This window comes from Mizuhopecten yessoensis, unplaced genomic scaffold, assembly GCF_002113885.1.
Source record: "Mizuhopecten yessoensis strain PY_sf001 unplaced genomic scaffold, ASM211388v2 scaffold10987, whole genome shotgun sequence".
NCBI classification, from domain to species: Eukaryota; Metazoa; Mollusca; class Bivalvia; order Pectinida; family Pectinidae; genus Mizuhopecten; species Mizuhopecten yessoensis.
In genome coordinates, this window is record NW_018408821.1 from 1,423,714 (window position 1) to 1,440,949 (window position 17,236).

General features: G+C 33.5%; 1 protein-coding gene across 1 annotated transcript; it reads left to right on the plus strand.

Annotated features, from left to right (window-relative positions):
• The first annotated feature begins 6,136 nt into the window (after positions 1-6,136).
• LOC110464404 (arylsulfatase J-like) lies at positions 6,137-15,654 on the plus strand. Its single transcript, XM_021519603.1, has 8 exons — positions 6,137-6,734; positions 9,306-9,492; positions 10,081-10,256; positions 12,229-12,340; positions 12,992-13,087; positions 13,558-13,801; positions 14,436-14,587; positions 14,951-15,654. Exons 1-8 carry the CDS (start codon positions 6,489-6,491, stop codon positions 15,241-15,243), a joined length of 1,506 nt encoding a protein of 501 aa, XP_021375278.1. The 5' UTR covers positions 6,137-6,488; the 3' UTR covers positions 15,244-15,654.
• The last annotated feature ends 1,582 nt before the right edge of the window (positions 15,655-17,236 follow it).

The following is a 17,236-nucleotide window of genomic DNA, read 5'->3' on the forward strand; positions in this document are numbered from 1 at the left end:
TTCATGAAACCATGCCATGGCGGAACATAGCAATGGTTCTCAGCATCTGTTTGTCCGAACGTTTTGATCAATATATCTGACATATTTTTGACTAATACTTTTAAAGTTTGTCATCACATTGAAAAAAACGCTATTTAATTTTTGCAAGAGTTATCTGTTTGACACATCACTATCAGAGTAAGTACACTGCAATAGAGTTGTTTTCATCTGATCGGCTACCTCTATTTGATTGCCAATTTGTTTCTGCTGTCATAACAAACTATCAAAATAGTATAGATAAGCTTTTTGCATATAACTACTTGAATATCTACGACACAGTGCAGTTAAATTGAGTATATTACTTAATCAAAATTTTGAGTTGATCCGCTACACTGCCATTTTATTTTGCTAATTCTGACAGCAGTTGCCTACCATATGGTATCATTGAGTTATATTTAATATCCCATTATCAATGATATGTTATTGTTTTACACTTGGAATTATGTGTCCGTCACCGAATCTGATCTTGTGATCTTGTGCGGGACGTATTATATTACAACAGAATGTCACAAAAAACGAATATCATCATTTGATATATGATACTATCATATTGTTAGGACCACGAAAATATTGTATGTACTCCAAACCGTTTGGAGAGATTTGTCGTCGCCATAGCCCTCGCTATCATTGCTATACCGATAACACACAAATTTACATGGTCATCAAACCACAGGACAGTTGGAATACCGTCTCAGAAAGTCTGGAAGCTTGTCTGATAGATATCAGTATCTGGATGAACGCCAACATGCTTAAGCTTTATCAGGAAAAGACGGAACTAATCGTCTTTTCCCCAAAGTGTCAGCAAACAATGGCTCTCCAGCTCAAGGTTGGTGCCAGAACTATTGAGACTGTTCCAGCTGTTAAAAACCTAGGGGTATACTTTGACAGTTCTCTGAACATGGAGAAACAAGTGAACGCTATTGCCAAATCCTGTTACTACCAGATCAGGAACATCGGCTGTATTCGGCAGTTTTTAACTGCAGATGCATGCAAGATTTTGGTGCATTCACTTGTTACCTCTCGGTTGGATTATGGTAACGCCCTGCTCTGTGGTATATCTGACAAACTAACTAGTCGTCTGCAGAGGGTCCAGAACACTGCAGCACGGCTAGTTACTCGTACTCGAAAGAGAGAGCACATCACACCTGTGCTCTATTCGTTGCACTGGTTACCTGTACGATACAGGTCGCAGTACAAAATTCTGGTGTACACATACAAGGCACTGAATGGAACAGCTCCTCAGTACATACAGGAGCTTGTTACCCTGTATCAGCCGTCACGATCACCACGGTCGGAGTCAGAATCTTTGTTGTGTGTCCCAAAATCTCGTGCTGTGACCTACGGAAACAGATGCTTTGGAAGGGTTTCGGCTACGTTGTGGAATAGCTTACCATCTGCAATTAGAAAGTCCAATACCCTGGCCAAGTTCAAGAGAGACATCAAAACTCACCTCTTCACGTCTGCATTTTAGAATCTTTGCAAAGACGTTATGTAAATACCACCCTTTTATTTGTTCAATCATGTGCACATTGCTTGCTTAAATGTATAAAAGTGATTGTAAGCCTTTGTTTTTTTGTTTTCACAATTATAACCATTACTATTATCCATATGTTGTAAAGCGCTTTAGAGTAATTTTACAAATTATATAGGGCGCTATATAAATGTTGTATATTATTATTATTATTATACATTGTGCTTTTTAGTAATACGAATATCATTTGTGTTAAGTACAATCTAGCGCGTATTCAAATTGAATTCAAATTGATTTATATTCCTTACATTTTCTTATTCTAAGAAACTAACATTAATAATATCAAGTTAGTTTTTAGTCTAAAACTAGAATAGATATTGTTGGTGCATGCTTGTTTGATAAATAGAATAGACAATAGATCCAACCTTAAGGTAGCACAACAAGCTAAACGGAGCTAAAGTTCTATATTCTCGAATACTCATGTCCCCTCATGATCAATTTGAGAATTATATGTACCAAGTATCATTGTAATTGGTGAAGTATGTGTTCTTCAAAAGTGCAAACAATGTTTTTAAAGGGGTATAACTTCATCCATTTTGCATCTCTATTCATGGTGTTAATTTACGTATTATGTGTACCAAGTATTCTTAAAATTGGTGCAGTATTTTAGAAGGAGGTACCAATTCATTTTCTTATTCATATTCATTTTGTCTACAGACAGATAGCTGCATGGGCAGACAACCCAACCACATTATAACCCCACACCCATATAATGCATTTAGTGGCCTTGTAGGGACCCACCACTCACAAGGACCAAGCTCCAGTGAAACATTTATGAGTGAAAAACAAAGTATAATTCTTCCCTAATGCAAGAGCACTAAATAATTTAATTATATATACTAATATAGAACAAGAACACACCAATGAAGATAAATCTGTTGTTTATTTCATCAACTTGAAACTCAGATGTGGTACCTGTAGATAATATTTCTAGAAAAACTCCACATAAGAGAAATGTGTCTGGAGAAACGTTAGATTATATATATAAGATTATCCCTTTTTGACTTCCGCTCCTTTCTCCTCTTCTCCCCCATCTTGGTCTTTGGGGAATAGATCATGGGGTTATTTTCATCGGTATGTGTCAGGTGATCTGTACGATTTGCCTCAATGCCACAAAATTAAAAGTATGAACAAACTTTAGGTTTATAGAATAGAAGTTACAACCAAATTTATTTATGCAACCTGTGATTTCAAAGCTTTGAAACCTTAAAAGTAATTGCATTATTATATAAAGTAAAACACTAAGAGAAATTCATGTTTGTTTGGGTTTTTTATTAGAAAAAATAGCTGGTGTCCATTGTGTAAACACGGCCATAGCCTTTTTATTTAAGTATTAGTCCTTGCATTGCCATAAGGATAAATAAAAACAACACCTATAGCTATCTGTACCACAATGTATAACCATGTGCAATTTCAGTTTAAACTTCTGGTTCCTTAGATAATCTCCAATTGGTAACAGACAAACAGACGGACAGAGGACAGATAGACGGATGGACATCATTATTTACTAATTGCATACGCAGATCCCGAATTAATTCTGACCAACTTTGTTTAGATAAACATAATTTGGCCTTATGATTGACATTTGACCAGATTACCTTGACCTTTGGTAAGTTGACTTCTTGTTGCTTATGACCAACTTAACCTCATTATGTCATAACAAAATGTTTATTAAAATCTGGCCTTTTGAGGGTCATGTAATGTGTTTTTGACAGTATAGACCCACTTTTTAATATACGTGGAGCAACATGTTGATATATGATTAAACTTTAGATACAATCAAATCTTCACACCTGCCTAAGTTTGCAGAAAATTGCAGAATTCATCATAATAAATTGAAATGTTTAAATGTGTTTGAAATATCATACCAGCGTGTATTTGAACATTTCGCAAACACCAGTCACAGATAAAAATGTGTTTAAAAAAATATCTGGGAGTTTGCAATAACAAAATATTGTATGTTACAAATTTGTGTCTTGTTGTGACAGGTAAAATTAATATATTTTAGGGAGGAATTAATAACAATGTATGAATATTTTCAAATGAATTTTAACTCTCATTGTACAATACCAGAAAGCTAATAATATAACATGTAAGATATATATCTAATTGTAAATTTAAAACAAATGTGTCTTGTTGGTACACGTTGGTAAAATCACGGAACTAATTAAAATCTAGGGTTTAATAATGCTTTATTAGATAGGAATAAATTACGATGTATGCATTTTCAAATTGACTTTAAAACTGTCATTTTACAGTACCAGAAAGCTAATAATATTACATGTTAGAAACTGGACAAAATGAACCCAAAGTGTTTTACCTATCATACATATTCTATAAAATCTACCCCTTTCAATCTGACCATAGGTCATAAACACATATTTTATCAGTATTGGTACAATTGTGGAGTTAATGATCTGATGAAAGATGGAGGTACACAAACATTTTATACTCAGAATGAATTTAAGGATAAATATAACATAGACACAGACTTATTACAGTATTATGGTATTTTATCAGCAATAAGAAGATCTTTTACACCAAACAATATTGTTCACAATACAAACATGGACATGTTTTACCCTATTTTACCTTTAAATCGTAGAGATTTTTGACAGACACAAAAAGGGGACAAAAGATATTTATACAATACTTATAAAAAATGAGATTTTTCCAACTGATAGAAGACAATGGGGATAACTGTTTGATATTAATGATGACAAATGGAAGAAAAAATTTCAGATTCCTTTTCGTGTAACTTTCAGTTCAAAACTTCAGTGGTTCCAAGTTAGAATCATACATAATATTTTAACTACAAATGTATAAGGTTCGTCTCAAAGATAGCCCCTTATTGGTTTTTTTGCAACTTGGAGAAGAAAACAATTATACATCTCATCTGTGGAATGTGACAAAGTACAGAACATTTTACAATCTTTAGAAATATTATTAGAGGCATTGATCATTCCTTTCTCTTTCAATAAAGAATCCTTCATTTTTGTAATAACACAAACAGGAATAGCCTATAGACTTGATAATGAAATTATACTTTTGATTAAACATTATATTTACAAAACAAGATTTCTTCAAAAATATACTTTCAGTAAATGCACTACTAAGTACTATAAAGGATCACTATTCAGTACTAAATACTATAGAGGATCACTATTCACTACTAAATACTATAAAGGATCACTATTCACTACTAAATACTATAGAGGATCACTATTCACTACTAAATACTATAAAGGATCACTATTCACTACTAAATACTATAGAGGATCACTATTCACTACTAAATACTATGGAGGATCACTATTCACTACTAAATACTATAAAGGATCACTATTCACTACTAAATACTATAGAGGATCACTATTCACTACTAAATACTATGGAGGATCACTATTCACTACTAAATACTATAAAGGATCACTATTCACTACTAAATACTATAGAGGATCACTATTCACTACTAAATACTATGGAGGATCACTATTCACTACTAAATACTATAAAGGATCACTATTCACTACTAAATACTATAGAGGATCACTATTCACTACTAAATACTATGGAGGATCACTATTCACTACTAAATACTATAAAGGATCACTATTCACTACTAAATACTATAGAGGATCACTATTCACTACTAAATACTATAAAGGATCACTATTCACTACTAAATACTATAAAGGATCACTATTCACTACTAAATACTATAAAGGATCACTATTCAGTACACAAATATATTGCGTGTGGTAAAGATGATTCTTCTCTTCAGGAATTTCAAAATGAACGGGAAAAATAGAATAGCCTTCTAGAGTTATGAAATCTCCTTACATTTTATTAAATATACCGGGTTTCTATTTTGATGTGTTATCTTACTGTGCTAAGCCGAAATTATCTTAACAGTTGCACACTAGAATATTTCAGTATTGTTTTGCATATTTATTTAAGTTACTGCAGTTAATTAAGTTACTGTTCCTCTTTCCTATATTTCTGTTCTCCTTTCCTTTCTATCTGCTCTCTTTCTGTTCTATCATATAATATACATGTACACTACTTAAATTTATGTAAGAACGTCAAAGATCAAAGTGTGTGTAAGTAAGTATGTAATAAGAAGATATTGTTTGTACTTGTATATTGTACACTGTATTGATGAAAAAAAAATAAAAATAAAAATTTTAAAAATTTTTAAAAAAAACTTTCCAAAGGGTCAATAGATGACCCTTGGGTAATAAACTTTACAATTTAGATAAAACATGTATGGACATTTCCATCCATCCAATATTCCGATGGGAATTTATCTCTAAAAGAATATTTAGAGATTTTCACTAAAAAAAGATTGTTCGATATCTTTCCAGTAAAAATATTTATTTATATGTTTTCTTGTCTGCATATATCAATTATGAAACATTCGAATAGAAATTATAAAATATCTAAAACTGTTTTAATATCTAAAACTGTTTTCCAATCTCTGAAATTGTTTGTATGTAATAACTGTACAGGAATATTGAATAGATACAAAATCGGGAAATAGTTATAAATAAGGACACAGACTTTCCGTTCCGTACATAGGAGGGCAGTGAGGACTACAGAAAGGACGTGTTCCCGTAGACCGCAGTAGCTACAACAGCCTGTCCGCATCTAAGGAGCTGTCCGACCTTAGAGCGTGACCTGGATGGGCAGAACCTTAGAATCTCAGAGGGCCCAGTAAGCGCCAACTTACCCCCTCAAGTCGACCGAACACAGACTTCATCAGTGAAGTGTAGACTATAAAACCATCAACCAACCGTTACGTACTCCATTCTATTGTTTTGGTTTGCTAACACTAAGACTTCCTGTTTGGTGACGTGGTGTAGTTTGATTTGCTTTAAGTAAAGGTGTATTATACGTATCATAACGATGATAGAGAATGCCGACTTCACGTGTTGTATATTTTCTTCTCCTGTGTTTTGTGAAAATTGTTCACACAAAGCAGCCACATATTTTATTTGTGCTTGCCGACGACTACGGATATAATGACATTGGTTATCATGGATCGGAAATCAAGACCCCAAACCTCGACAGGTTGTCTGCTGAAGGTGTTAGACTGGAGAATTACTATGTACAGCCCATATGTACACCTACTAGGAGTCAACTGATGTCTGGCAGATATCAGGTAGTATGAAATAGCAAAGTCTGAACAGAGCGTAGTTTTTGCTAATCTCTGATATTTATTGATTCAGAATAGGATAATACGTGAAAAAGGATGGTAACACCTGCCCGATCACGTAGGTTTTATCCGGGTACTCCGGTTTCCTTCCACATTTAGACCCGCTAACATCAGTGTAACAAAAGTTACTAATATAAGTTGAAATAACTTATTTCATAATTCTTTTAAATAAAATATGTTATATATATAATTTAAGTTATTGCATCCCAACACCAAATTCGAAATTCAGAATCTTCCAAAAGCTATCCGCATCTTTACTTTTTGAGTCTGTGGTAAAAATAGGTATATAATGTATTTTAAATTCTTTTTTTTATTAACGGTGATGTATATCAATTTTGTAAAGAATAAGTAAAATGACGTAAGAATGTCATTTATTTGTTCTTATAGTCAGAAAAATGTAATCAAAAGCTGATGAAATGTATCTGTTTTAACAAATAAATGTACATGTATACGTAGACGCATTAGTATAATGGTCTTTTGAAGGTATCTCTAGTTAGAAATGTTTACATTCTTTTGTTAAACATATTTTATTTCCAACTAGAATTAAACAATGGATTGGGCACATGTATTACATCTTACAGTATTTTTTGCCTTCTCCTGTCGTACATTTACAATTACATGATAAGAATGGTAAAATACATACGTATAAAGTAGTAGAACTATGTGACATTCACGTTGCGCCAATGCACAATATATAAACACCGTTCAAAATCTTTTGCTGGATATGATAAAATGATGAATATATCTAAAAATGTAAAAGTTAAGGTCCATCGTAAGAGCTGCCATTCAAATGAAGCTCTAAATTAACTATACAGCTAAGGCAATCAAAGTTTGAAACATAAAACGCCTTTCATTGCATGTCAAGTGAATGTCATTCTCACATGGATTACCACAGTTGCAAACTGGATTTTTGATAAGACTCACTCTATAAAAGTCATATTTAAAAGGATCTACACTTTGCCTCAATTTAGTTTGTAAAATATTCAAAGTCCGTTCTCAATACAGTCAACTACTCATAACTGTTGTGCGTGTCTGTGTGTGTATGACAAATATGTTTTTAAAAATAACGATAATAAAATAGTCGAACAGGGCAAATGGAATTTTTTTTCTGACGATGAGGTTCATGTCCTTTATAATCAACGTTAATCGGAGCGAGGCAAAACAGTTATTTGAACTTTGTTAATGACCACTGCTGATCTGATAACGGCCAAATAAATTCGTTATTACGTGTTCTTTGTTGGCCTTTGCCAGGGGGTACAACCAGGTACACTAATTCCATTAGGATACGGTATTGCTAAACGAATCCCATCAAACGTGTGTGTTATAAGTGTTTATTTCTGCATAAAGATATAAAAAAAATCAAATGTGTACACGTTCTCACTTTCCGGTTAAAGAGTGTCAACTAATCCACATATGAAGAAAAAATTTGAACATGGAACATGTTCATTACAATATGTTACAAATTGTTCCCTTTATAAATGACCATGTTGAATGGATATGAGGACAATCTGAAAGTAGATCAGTTAAACTTTCTATATTTAACAGTACACATATAACACTATGCTGCTTCTGTCATGTATCCTTTTCTTGTAAGTATTCCTTCCTAAAACCATTCTCCATTCCATGTCATGCTTCATGGTATTTACTTAATTTGACAATTATTCCGGAAATTTAAGCAAAACGATCTAAAGGCACAAATAATTCATTGAGAGATTGTTCGTCGTCTTCTAAACAAAGTTTCAGTCAATTGCATATTACTTGAAATGTACTTTTAGAATGGTCAACAATTATCTAAATTTTGGTTGTTGCGTGCCGCAATAGGTGAATCACTCGTCTTTTACCAAGGTTGCCGGGGTTCGATTCCCCGATCGGACGTGAAGAGGTATGGTGTCACCTGCACGACCACGTGGATTTTCTCATGGTTCTCCAGATTCCTCCCACATTAAACCTCCTGTGCACTGACATCCAGGCCAACAAAAGTGATTGATATAAGCCAAAATAACCTTTTTCATAAATGTTGTAAAATATTAAAGTTTATATTTATATTAATAAAATTTTAATGATCTGGTTATAATTCCACGGATTAGACGATCAAATTTGGGGAAAATTGGTCTCATTCTTGGACTACTCTTTGTATATTTAAATATGTTGATCCTAGACCAATCATATAAACGTAACTTGTAACATTTGCGTAAAAAGTCTTGATCAACTGTTGTATGGTAAGAGCAAATCCTTGGACGTTGTTGTTTTATTTGTTTTTATTATATAGGCTTACAGTTAAACTGTTGATGTCAATTTCAGTAGGCAAACATTGTCTCTATGAGCTGGATGGGGTTGTTAGGTGCATCTCAGCTGCTTCTGTAACATAATATGTACTTTAATGAGCCTTAATGGTTTGTTGACAACTTTTAAACGTTTATTGATTAAATTTTCTTAGAAACAAAACTAATTTTTGGATTTTTGGGACTATAGTTATGATATATAGTATATCAGTACATTGTTATATATTACTCGCAGATCCATACTGGGTTGCAACATGAACTAATTTGGCCAACCCAACCCAATGCCTTGCCAAGGGACAGCCCCATTCTGCCAGACAAGATGAGGGAGGCTGGATACTCCACGCACGCTGTCGGAAAATGGCACTTGGGTTTCTACAAGGAGGAATACCTCCCTAACAACAGAGGTTTTGACACGTTCTATGGTAAACATATATTTCAATTATGTACTCATAACATTTATTTTTAAAACATTGTGAAATATTGATCGAGTAACTTCAACTTCAACGTCGATCTGTCAATTTCGACCTTCTTTCCTTATTGACCAATATATAGACACATGTTTCCCGTAGGAAATGTAAAAATATTGGACAAATAACACGGAAGATAGGCTTTTTAAAAAACAAATATATATTATCTTTGCAAATGACATATGAATAAGATTTTCTGGGTTTAGTTGTGTGTTCTGTTTAAACCTGGCTAAAACAAGTACGATACAAGAGGTAAGGGTACATTTTGTATGTTAACTGGAAACAAATACATGTTTTAAGGCCGAGTTATAGTCCACATTATCCTGTTTAATTTCAAAGAACTCAGTGGGCATCCATTATTGCAAATAACTGAAAACAAGTTTAAAGTCAAATATATGCATATTTGATGAGATTGTGTTGAGTCTGCAATACATGTAAATTTCAGAAGACTAGAACAGTCTAACACTACCAGAACAATTTCAATTAATTATATGATACATGCCCCATGGACTAATTTTCTTTTTTAATTTGTGCATGTAACAGGTTATCTGACTGGAAGTGAAGATTATTACACCAAAACAAACTGTCAAGGACAAAACTTTTGTGGAATAGATTTACGAGATAATTTCAAGCCAGTTGTACCCAATAAGGATCAATATTCTACAGAGATGTATAGCAAGCGTGTCATAGACATCGTCAACAACTACAACTCATCCAAGGTAAGGCCACACAATATGTAAATCGGTGACAAAGATACGATCAGAGAGTTACAACTTATGTTTTTGTTAGTACATTATGTTTTGGCCTAAGTTTATCCTAAGTGTATTTATTTGGAAGCAATACTTGAGTTGTGATAATGACATGATCAAATACAAAAGACAAGTTAAAATCGTTCAATAGGTTTGATCTGTGTACAATCAGAGGGTTAATTCTTACTAAAATTCGTCAACACATTACCACAAAAGCCTAGAAACAGAAATGTCAATAAGAAATGACATATTTAATAAAACATACAGGAATTCACCATAACACTGACTCAACAAAACTATAAATGCTCCTTTGACGGCCTCATCAAATATTGTTATTTTTTGGTATAATTCACTTCAAAAGATGACCACCATTGACTCCATTAAATGTTTTACAACTTCCACCTGGTTATTTGTAATTAAACTCGATATAAATTAAGCTCTCATGGACCTGAATAGGGGCTGTTATATGTACATGTTCGATTGATATCGAAATCTCAGTTCCACTCTTATATGGATGCAGACGTCAGTGAATCTGCAAACACATTATTCTATTGATTCGACCACGTAAATAAACTTGATTGACGTTGAACAAGAAAAATGTAACTATAACTATGTAAGCATAGCATTCTAGTCTTTGCCTAGATAATAATGTCATAAGGCGTAAACAATCTATATATGCTGTGAAGATTATGTCCCCGTAATCAGATGCATGAATACAAATGTTTACTATGTTTTCAGCATTCGATGATACAAATATTCGCTGATTAAGTTTCTGTAAGATGGGGAATAGAAATTTAGTTAACTGTTCGAATTTATATATTCTACTGAATACATTCGAAATAAATTCCATAAGATCACTTATCTTATTTGAAGTAAAACCTTTACTGATTTCATCGTTCAAAAACGTTTGCCTGGCACTTCACATGCTTATAAAATATTTCTAATATATCAACAAACGAAAGACTTAAAATATCACTTACAAATATAAGCTCTTCAAAATATCTACTTGAAGCAATATCTTTTTTAATTGAATAGTTCAAACAATGTCTTTTACACGTGCTTACATACTATTTCTGATATCATCTTTATTCAAATGGTGTTAAGATCAACAGATGGAAGACTAGCATCAACATATTTGCTGTAGTGACACCTTTTCACAGTCACCTGAATATGAATCATGATCAGCAGCTGTTTCCTATCGATTCTGATACATTGCTGTGGTTTGTTATGTGTTACTATACATTATAATATGTAGATGTAAATATGCAACTGTAGTTTTCCTGATTTACAGATATTTTTACGTATGCATGAACATATGTTTAGGTAATCTTAATTCAACACTTTTCGCTCTGACCCGGACCACTTATATCAGTATAGTGCGAAGGCTTTACACCAATGTATTTCTAGCATAAAGAAACCAACCTCGTTTCGAAACAGGTATTCTGAAAATAGAAAGTATAAAATGACAGAGTTGAATCTGTATGTCGGTTTAAAAATCCCTTGCATGTTTGGTGAAAAACAAATGGTTTACCCTAAATGCCACTGATTAAACATACAATATAGAAGATAATTAAAATAGGGTCCCACCAAAGCAATGGCCTTCTGCAGGTTGTCATTCCAATGGGACTTTGGAAACAAAACTGCTCCGATAAACCCTGGCAATATTTTACACGTAATTAGTTTTGTTCCCTGCAAATTTACAACATTTTTCGTACGTGTTTCTCATTAACATACTTACCTTCAATCGATTTGCTACTGTGAAGTTCTGTGTGTGTTTTTTGTGGTTATTATAAGTTCTTGTAATTCTCAAGGTCATAGTGATTATATGTGAGATGCGATTGATCATGATAAATCCTCTTTTGATCAGTGCAACATATAGACATTGATGATCTTATGTGACAGGAAAATATAAAATGCAATAACGTTTTGTCATTATTTCCAGCCCATGTTTATGTACCTAGCATTTCAAGCTGTCCACGCACCATTAGAAGTTCCATCCAAATACCAAAAACAATATGCTCATATTAAAAACCACGCCAGGCAAAAATATGCAGGTCAGTAATATAATTTCATAGAAATTGAATAAATTATAAATCGAATCTTAGTTTGCACCACCTTGTGGATGAAACGAAAAGTTAAGTTTGATCCTTTAAAGTATATCGAAAGAATCTGCCAATCGCCTAACGTTAAAATTGACTGGCTTTGAAGTCGGGTGTCGATCCTCCGTAATCTTCAAAGGACAGGTGTTGGCTTGCGATTGGTCAGGGGTTTGTTTTAATCGGGAACAAATCAAATAGATAGTCGAGTGTCTGCATTTTCGCTATGACATATACCAGAGGTGCATAGAGAAAGTGAGCGTAAAACCTCTTAACTCCTGGAGTATCTAGAATATGGTTGTTGATTCCGTCCTTTTTTGATAAGTTTAGCTGTTTATATATTTAGATTGGCCATCTGTTTGTCTAACAAGCATCAAGCTTATCATTATCCATGGTAGCATTGTCTTTTTGTGATTGCATACAGTGCTCCAAGGGAATTCTTTTTTATTTAAAGAATAAAAAGTACTTAAAAGGACGACAACCACATTTAATTATTAACGTTTGCATGTATTAATATACACTTTCTCGAATTTTCATGAATTCAGATTTGTGTCGATATTTTTGGGTGAAACATTTTGTTTACGGTCGTTATTTTTGTATAATTGGCAGGTATGGTGTCAGCCATGGACGAGGCTATCGGGAACATCACAGCAGCATTCCAGGCCAAAGGAATGTGGGATGATACCATCATGGTGTTCTCTACAGGTTTGTATTGTTACATTGTACCTAGGTCAAGGTATACCATTACCAAATAGACCCAAAACCGTTTGCTATATATTTTGTACGTTGGATCGACTATTTTAGCTAAGCGGTGATGTTTTTACAACCCAGATTCCTCGCAAAGTGAAAGTTAAGATTGATAATAGACATTATTGAGATAGAGCAATGGTGGAACAGTTAACGATCTTAATTCGTGGAAGACTTCGGTCTTCAAGAGCTGTTATAGGACATGACACAATATTTTGACTTACAAGAGTAATAAAGTGACAATTATATAAGAAGTATAAATAACACCGTCACTTGTAGAAAATATTGTACTGGCAATGGTGTATTTATTAAGTTGATTTTTCTATTCCCTTTTCCTCTCAAAACGATGAAGTGGTTTTTTTCGAGGTTTCTAAATATTGCCATAACATTTCGCTTTAAAATTATCATCATAATTACAACATTTTCAGACAACGGCGGACAGATATTAAAGGGAGGTAACAACTGGCCCCTAAGGGGCTGGAAAGGATCTCTTTGGGAGGGAGGAATGCATGGAGTTGGATTTGTACATGGGAAAACCCTACAGAAAAAAAGGGGTGTGTCCACTGAACTCATACATGTGACAGACTGGTACCCGACACTGGTGGGACTGGCAGGAGGCTCGCTAAACGGCACCAAACCTCTGGATGGATTTGATCAGTGGAAAACAATCAGGTATCTGTAAATCTGTTTGGATGAAAAATTAAATACCTTGTAAACATAACAAGAAATATCCTCTATTAGTTCACAGTCTACCTGAGTACCAATTAAGTTAATTTTGTTCTCTGTGCGGTTTTTATTTGTATTTGGTGTTTCATGTTGTGTGCGTAATATAAGTCTGTATTTCTCCCAGTAGTGTTGACTAACTATGAAATTAAGCTACTTTGAAATGACAATGTATTTCATGTTTCTGTACTGGTATTGAATATCAGGCCTACTTTCGCAATATATACCTTTGGACCTCTTGTATATTTTCACGAACTTAATGTTTTGAATATTGCGTTTTCTGAAGATTTTTACATAGGCTATTATATCTGTTATAACTGTGACACTCAAATTCCCTTATTTTTTAGCATACCTTAAGATAATAAAAGTATTACCAATAACATATCCATATTATTTCTGGATAACATAGCACTTTGTACAATATGACCTTAAAAGCTTACTTTTATGCAATACCATTGGCGTTGAACACCGGATTGCGCTATATATTTTGGAGTGCATTTGAAATTTCTCTATGTTGGTTTTCTAATACTTACATTCCATTATTTATGAAGGAGCTGTTTCATGAAGTACACTTTTTTATCAGTGAAGGAGCTAAAAGTCCGAGAAAAATGCTGCTACACAACATAGATCCCCTGACCAAGCCTATCGGAGATAAACTGGAGGGGAGTCCGTTTGACAACCGTTATAGGGCCGCTCTTAGGTGGGGAGACTGGAAGGTGATCACGGGAAATCCTGGTATGTCTTTCATTAGAATAGTGCCTAATAGCTCGTACAACCTAGCCTTTCATGTTTTCTCAGAAAGATATTAATTTAAATCAAGTGTTTAAATATCCTTTAATCATTCATCATTCATGTTTGGCTGATTAGTTTTTTTCGTACAAAGCGTACATGTATACAGGAAAAATATTTTGGTACTGATACATAAACTGCCTTACAACCTTTATATTTTCGGACAAATATTGGCAGAACTACTGTCGTTTTTTGTTCAGGTAAAACAGATGTCAAGTATTGCTTACTATGTACCTAGTTTATATAATTACATTTCATATAATGTATCGTATGCGTGTATCTGATAACATAAACTTAATTTCACTGTAGGCAACGGAAGCTGGGTCCCAGAACCGAATGCTTGGAACATCAACAGGAACAATTTTACTTTTGACATGAACGTTTGTTCTTTTGATCCGAAAAAAAACATTTGGCTGTTCAATATAGCTAAGGATCCAGTGGAACGAGCCGACCTTTCAACAAGATACCCCTATATTGTGATGAAGCTGCTGACAAAGCTACAGGAGCTGAATGAGACAGCTGTACCTTGTGTTTATCCGCCCTTTGACCCTAACTCAAACCCTCAATACCATGGGGGCTGGTGGGGACCTTGGGTAAAGTAGGTTATTCTTAGGTCGAGCGGCTTTAAGAGAAATTGAACTGTTGTTAGTATGTGCAGTAATAACTTACTATAGATATTTTACGATAAACTATGGTTGTTTTACAAACAATCATACGAACGTACCAAAATAAACTATGTAAAGCAATAACGTTCAAGCGAACTCAATTCATGGTTAGTAATATTCGTTATAATTAATTGGGGTTTTTCTCTCACAAATGTATAGGTTTAACAATGAGGATTTACTTGTGTTACAAGTAGTATATAATATTTGAAGGTTTAAAAATATTTTTTGTGCTATACATCTTTGATGCCGAACATGGAACTTGGACATGTGATAAATATACTAGTAATTCAATCTCATACGCTATTCTAGGAAATGGGTATACAAGGACATGTCGTAAATGTACAATGCTATCAGAAGTGACACTTACTCAGTAAATGTGTTGGCCGAAATCATTGTTACCATGATTTTAGACAAGAAGGAAGACATTCATATTTTCCAATAACAATTATAACATTTTGATTAGAAAATACATGTAACACCAAGTGTAATTTATCAATATGCTTTAAGTTTGACGAAAGATAAACGAAAAGAGGAAAAAAGCATAACTGAAGATGGCATTTACGAAGTATATTCATTTCTTTTCTTGTGATGGTATTTTGATTAATTTTCTATAATTACTTTTGTAATTAGTAGTATTACATCAAAAGTGTGTAATTTTACGGGTCCGGACAATTGTAAATATATTTCTTATTGGTGAATTCTTTTTTACTTGAAGAGGATATATGTTTCACATTAGGGGAGTTTTGTGGTATTTTTGGTACATAGTTATTCCTATGTTGCAACACAATTCCTTCTTAGATACGAATCTCAACATCCGATAAATATCTGATAATTGGCATGTTGCCATATTTTGCTGTTTTGGGTAATATGAACACCATCTGTGCTGCAGTTGGTCTGACATTATGCTTATTTATCTGTAAATGTTACACATATGGAATAAAACCACAATCTTTAAATATATCAGAATACATTTATGATATTTGTCTTATTCGTGTTTTTGCACTTAGAACATTTCTGACATTTGTCAGGTAAACCCTGAATTTTACTTTGCTCATACGATACCTTACTGTAGTATTGGATATAAATAATATTTCACTGTAGTACATTTGTAGTGACATTTCAAATCTTACCGTTGTATGGTGACAGTATACGACATCTTACCGTAGTGTCAGCTTCACTGTTCACATCTGACTAAAGTATGCTGACATTAGTTTAAACATAATTATTGCCAAAAGTAGACAAGGGATAAGGCACAAGTTATAACAACTTATCAACTTCTCCCATGCTGACATCACATGACATCTTATTATAGTGATTTTAAACCTGACTTCATTTTTAATGTATCTCCACGTTAAACTTTGAACCTCATGCATCACTATTTGTTCGCAGTTTATGTGGGCTATAACTACCGTCACGTAAAACACAATAGGTGAAATGTGTTCAATGGAAAGCTTTAGATTAATTAATAATTTTACAGTAGAAATGTAATTTAATTGTCTAGAACGTTTTGCTGTTGTTGATCTGCTTTGTATAATATTTTTCGTTGTAAATATTCCATTGACAGGGACAGGGACAGGGAGCTAACCAAATGGAAAAAAGAACATTTGTCACAGTTCTGATCTAAAACGAGAAAATATATGTTTCAATAACTGGAACGTAATATGTATGAAAAAGAACAATCATAAAAAGCCCTGGATGGCAAACAAAAGCTTTTAAAGGTTTAATTTTGTTTATTTAAAACCATTTGACAGTTTTTTCATTTGAAAAAAGGTAACAATACACTTCAGTGTTGGAACGGTTTATTATCAGCAGATAAAGTTGTATATTAAAACAATATAGGAGAGGGGCTTTAAATAATAGACATGAAAAGGATTTGTTCATCTGCTTAAAAAGAGACAACTCCAGACAGATCGGTAGTGGCAGAACGCAG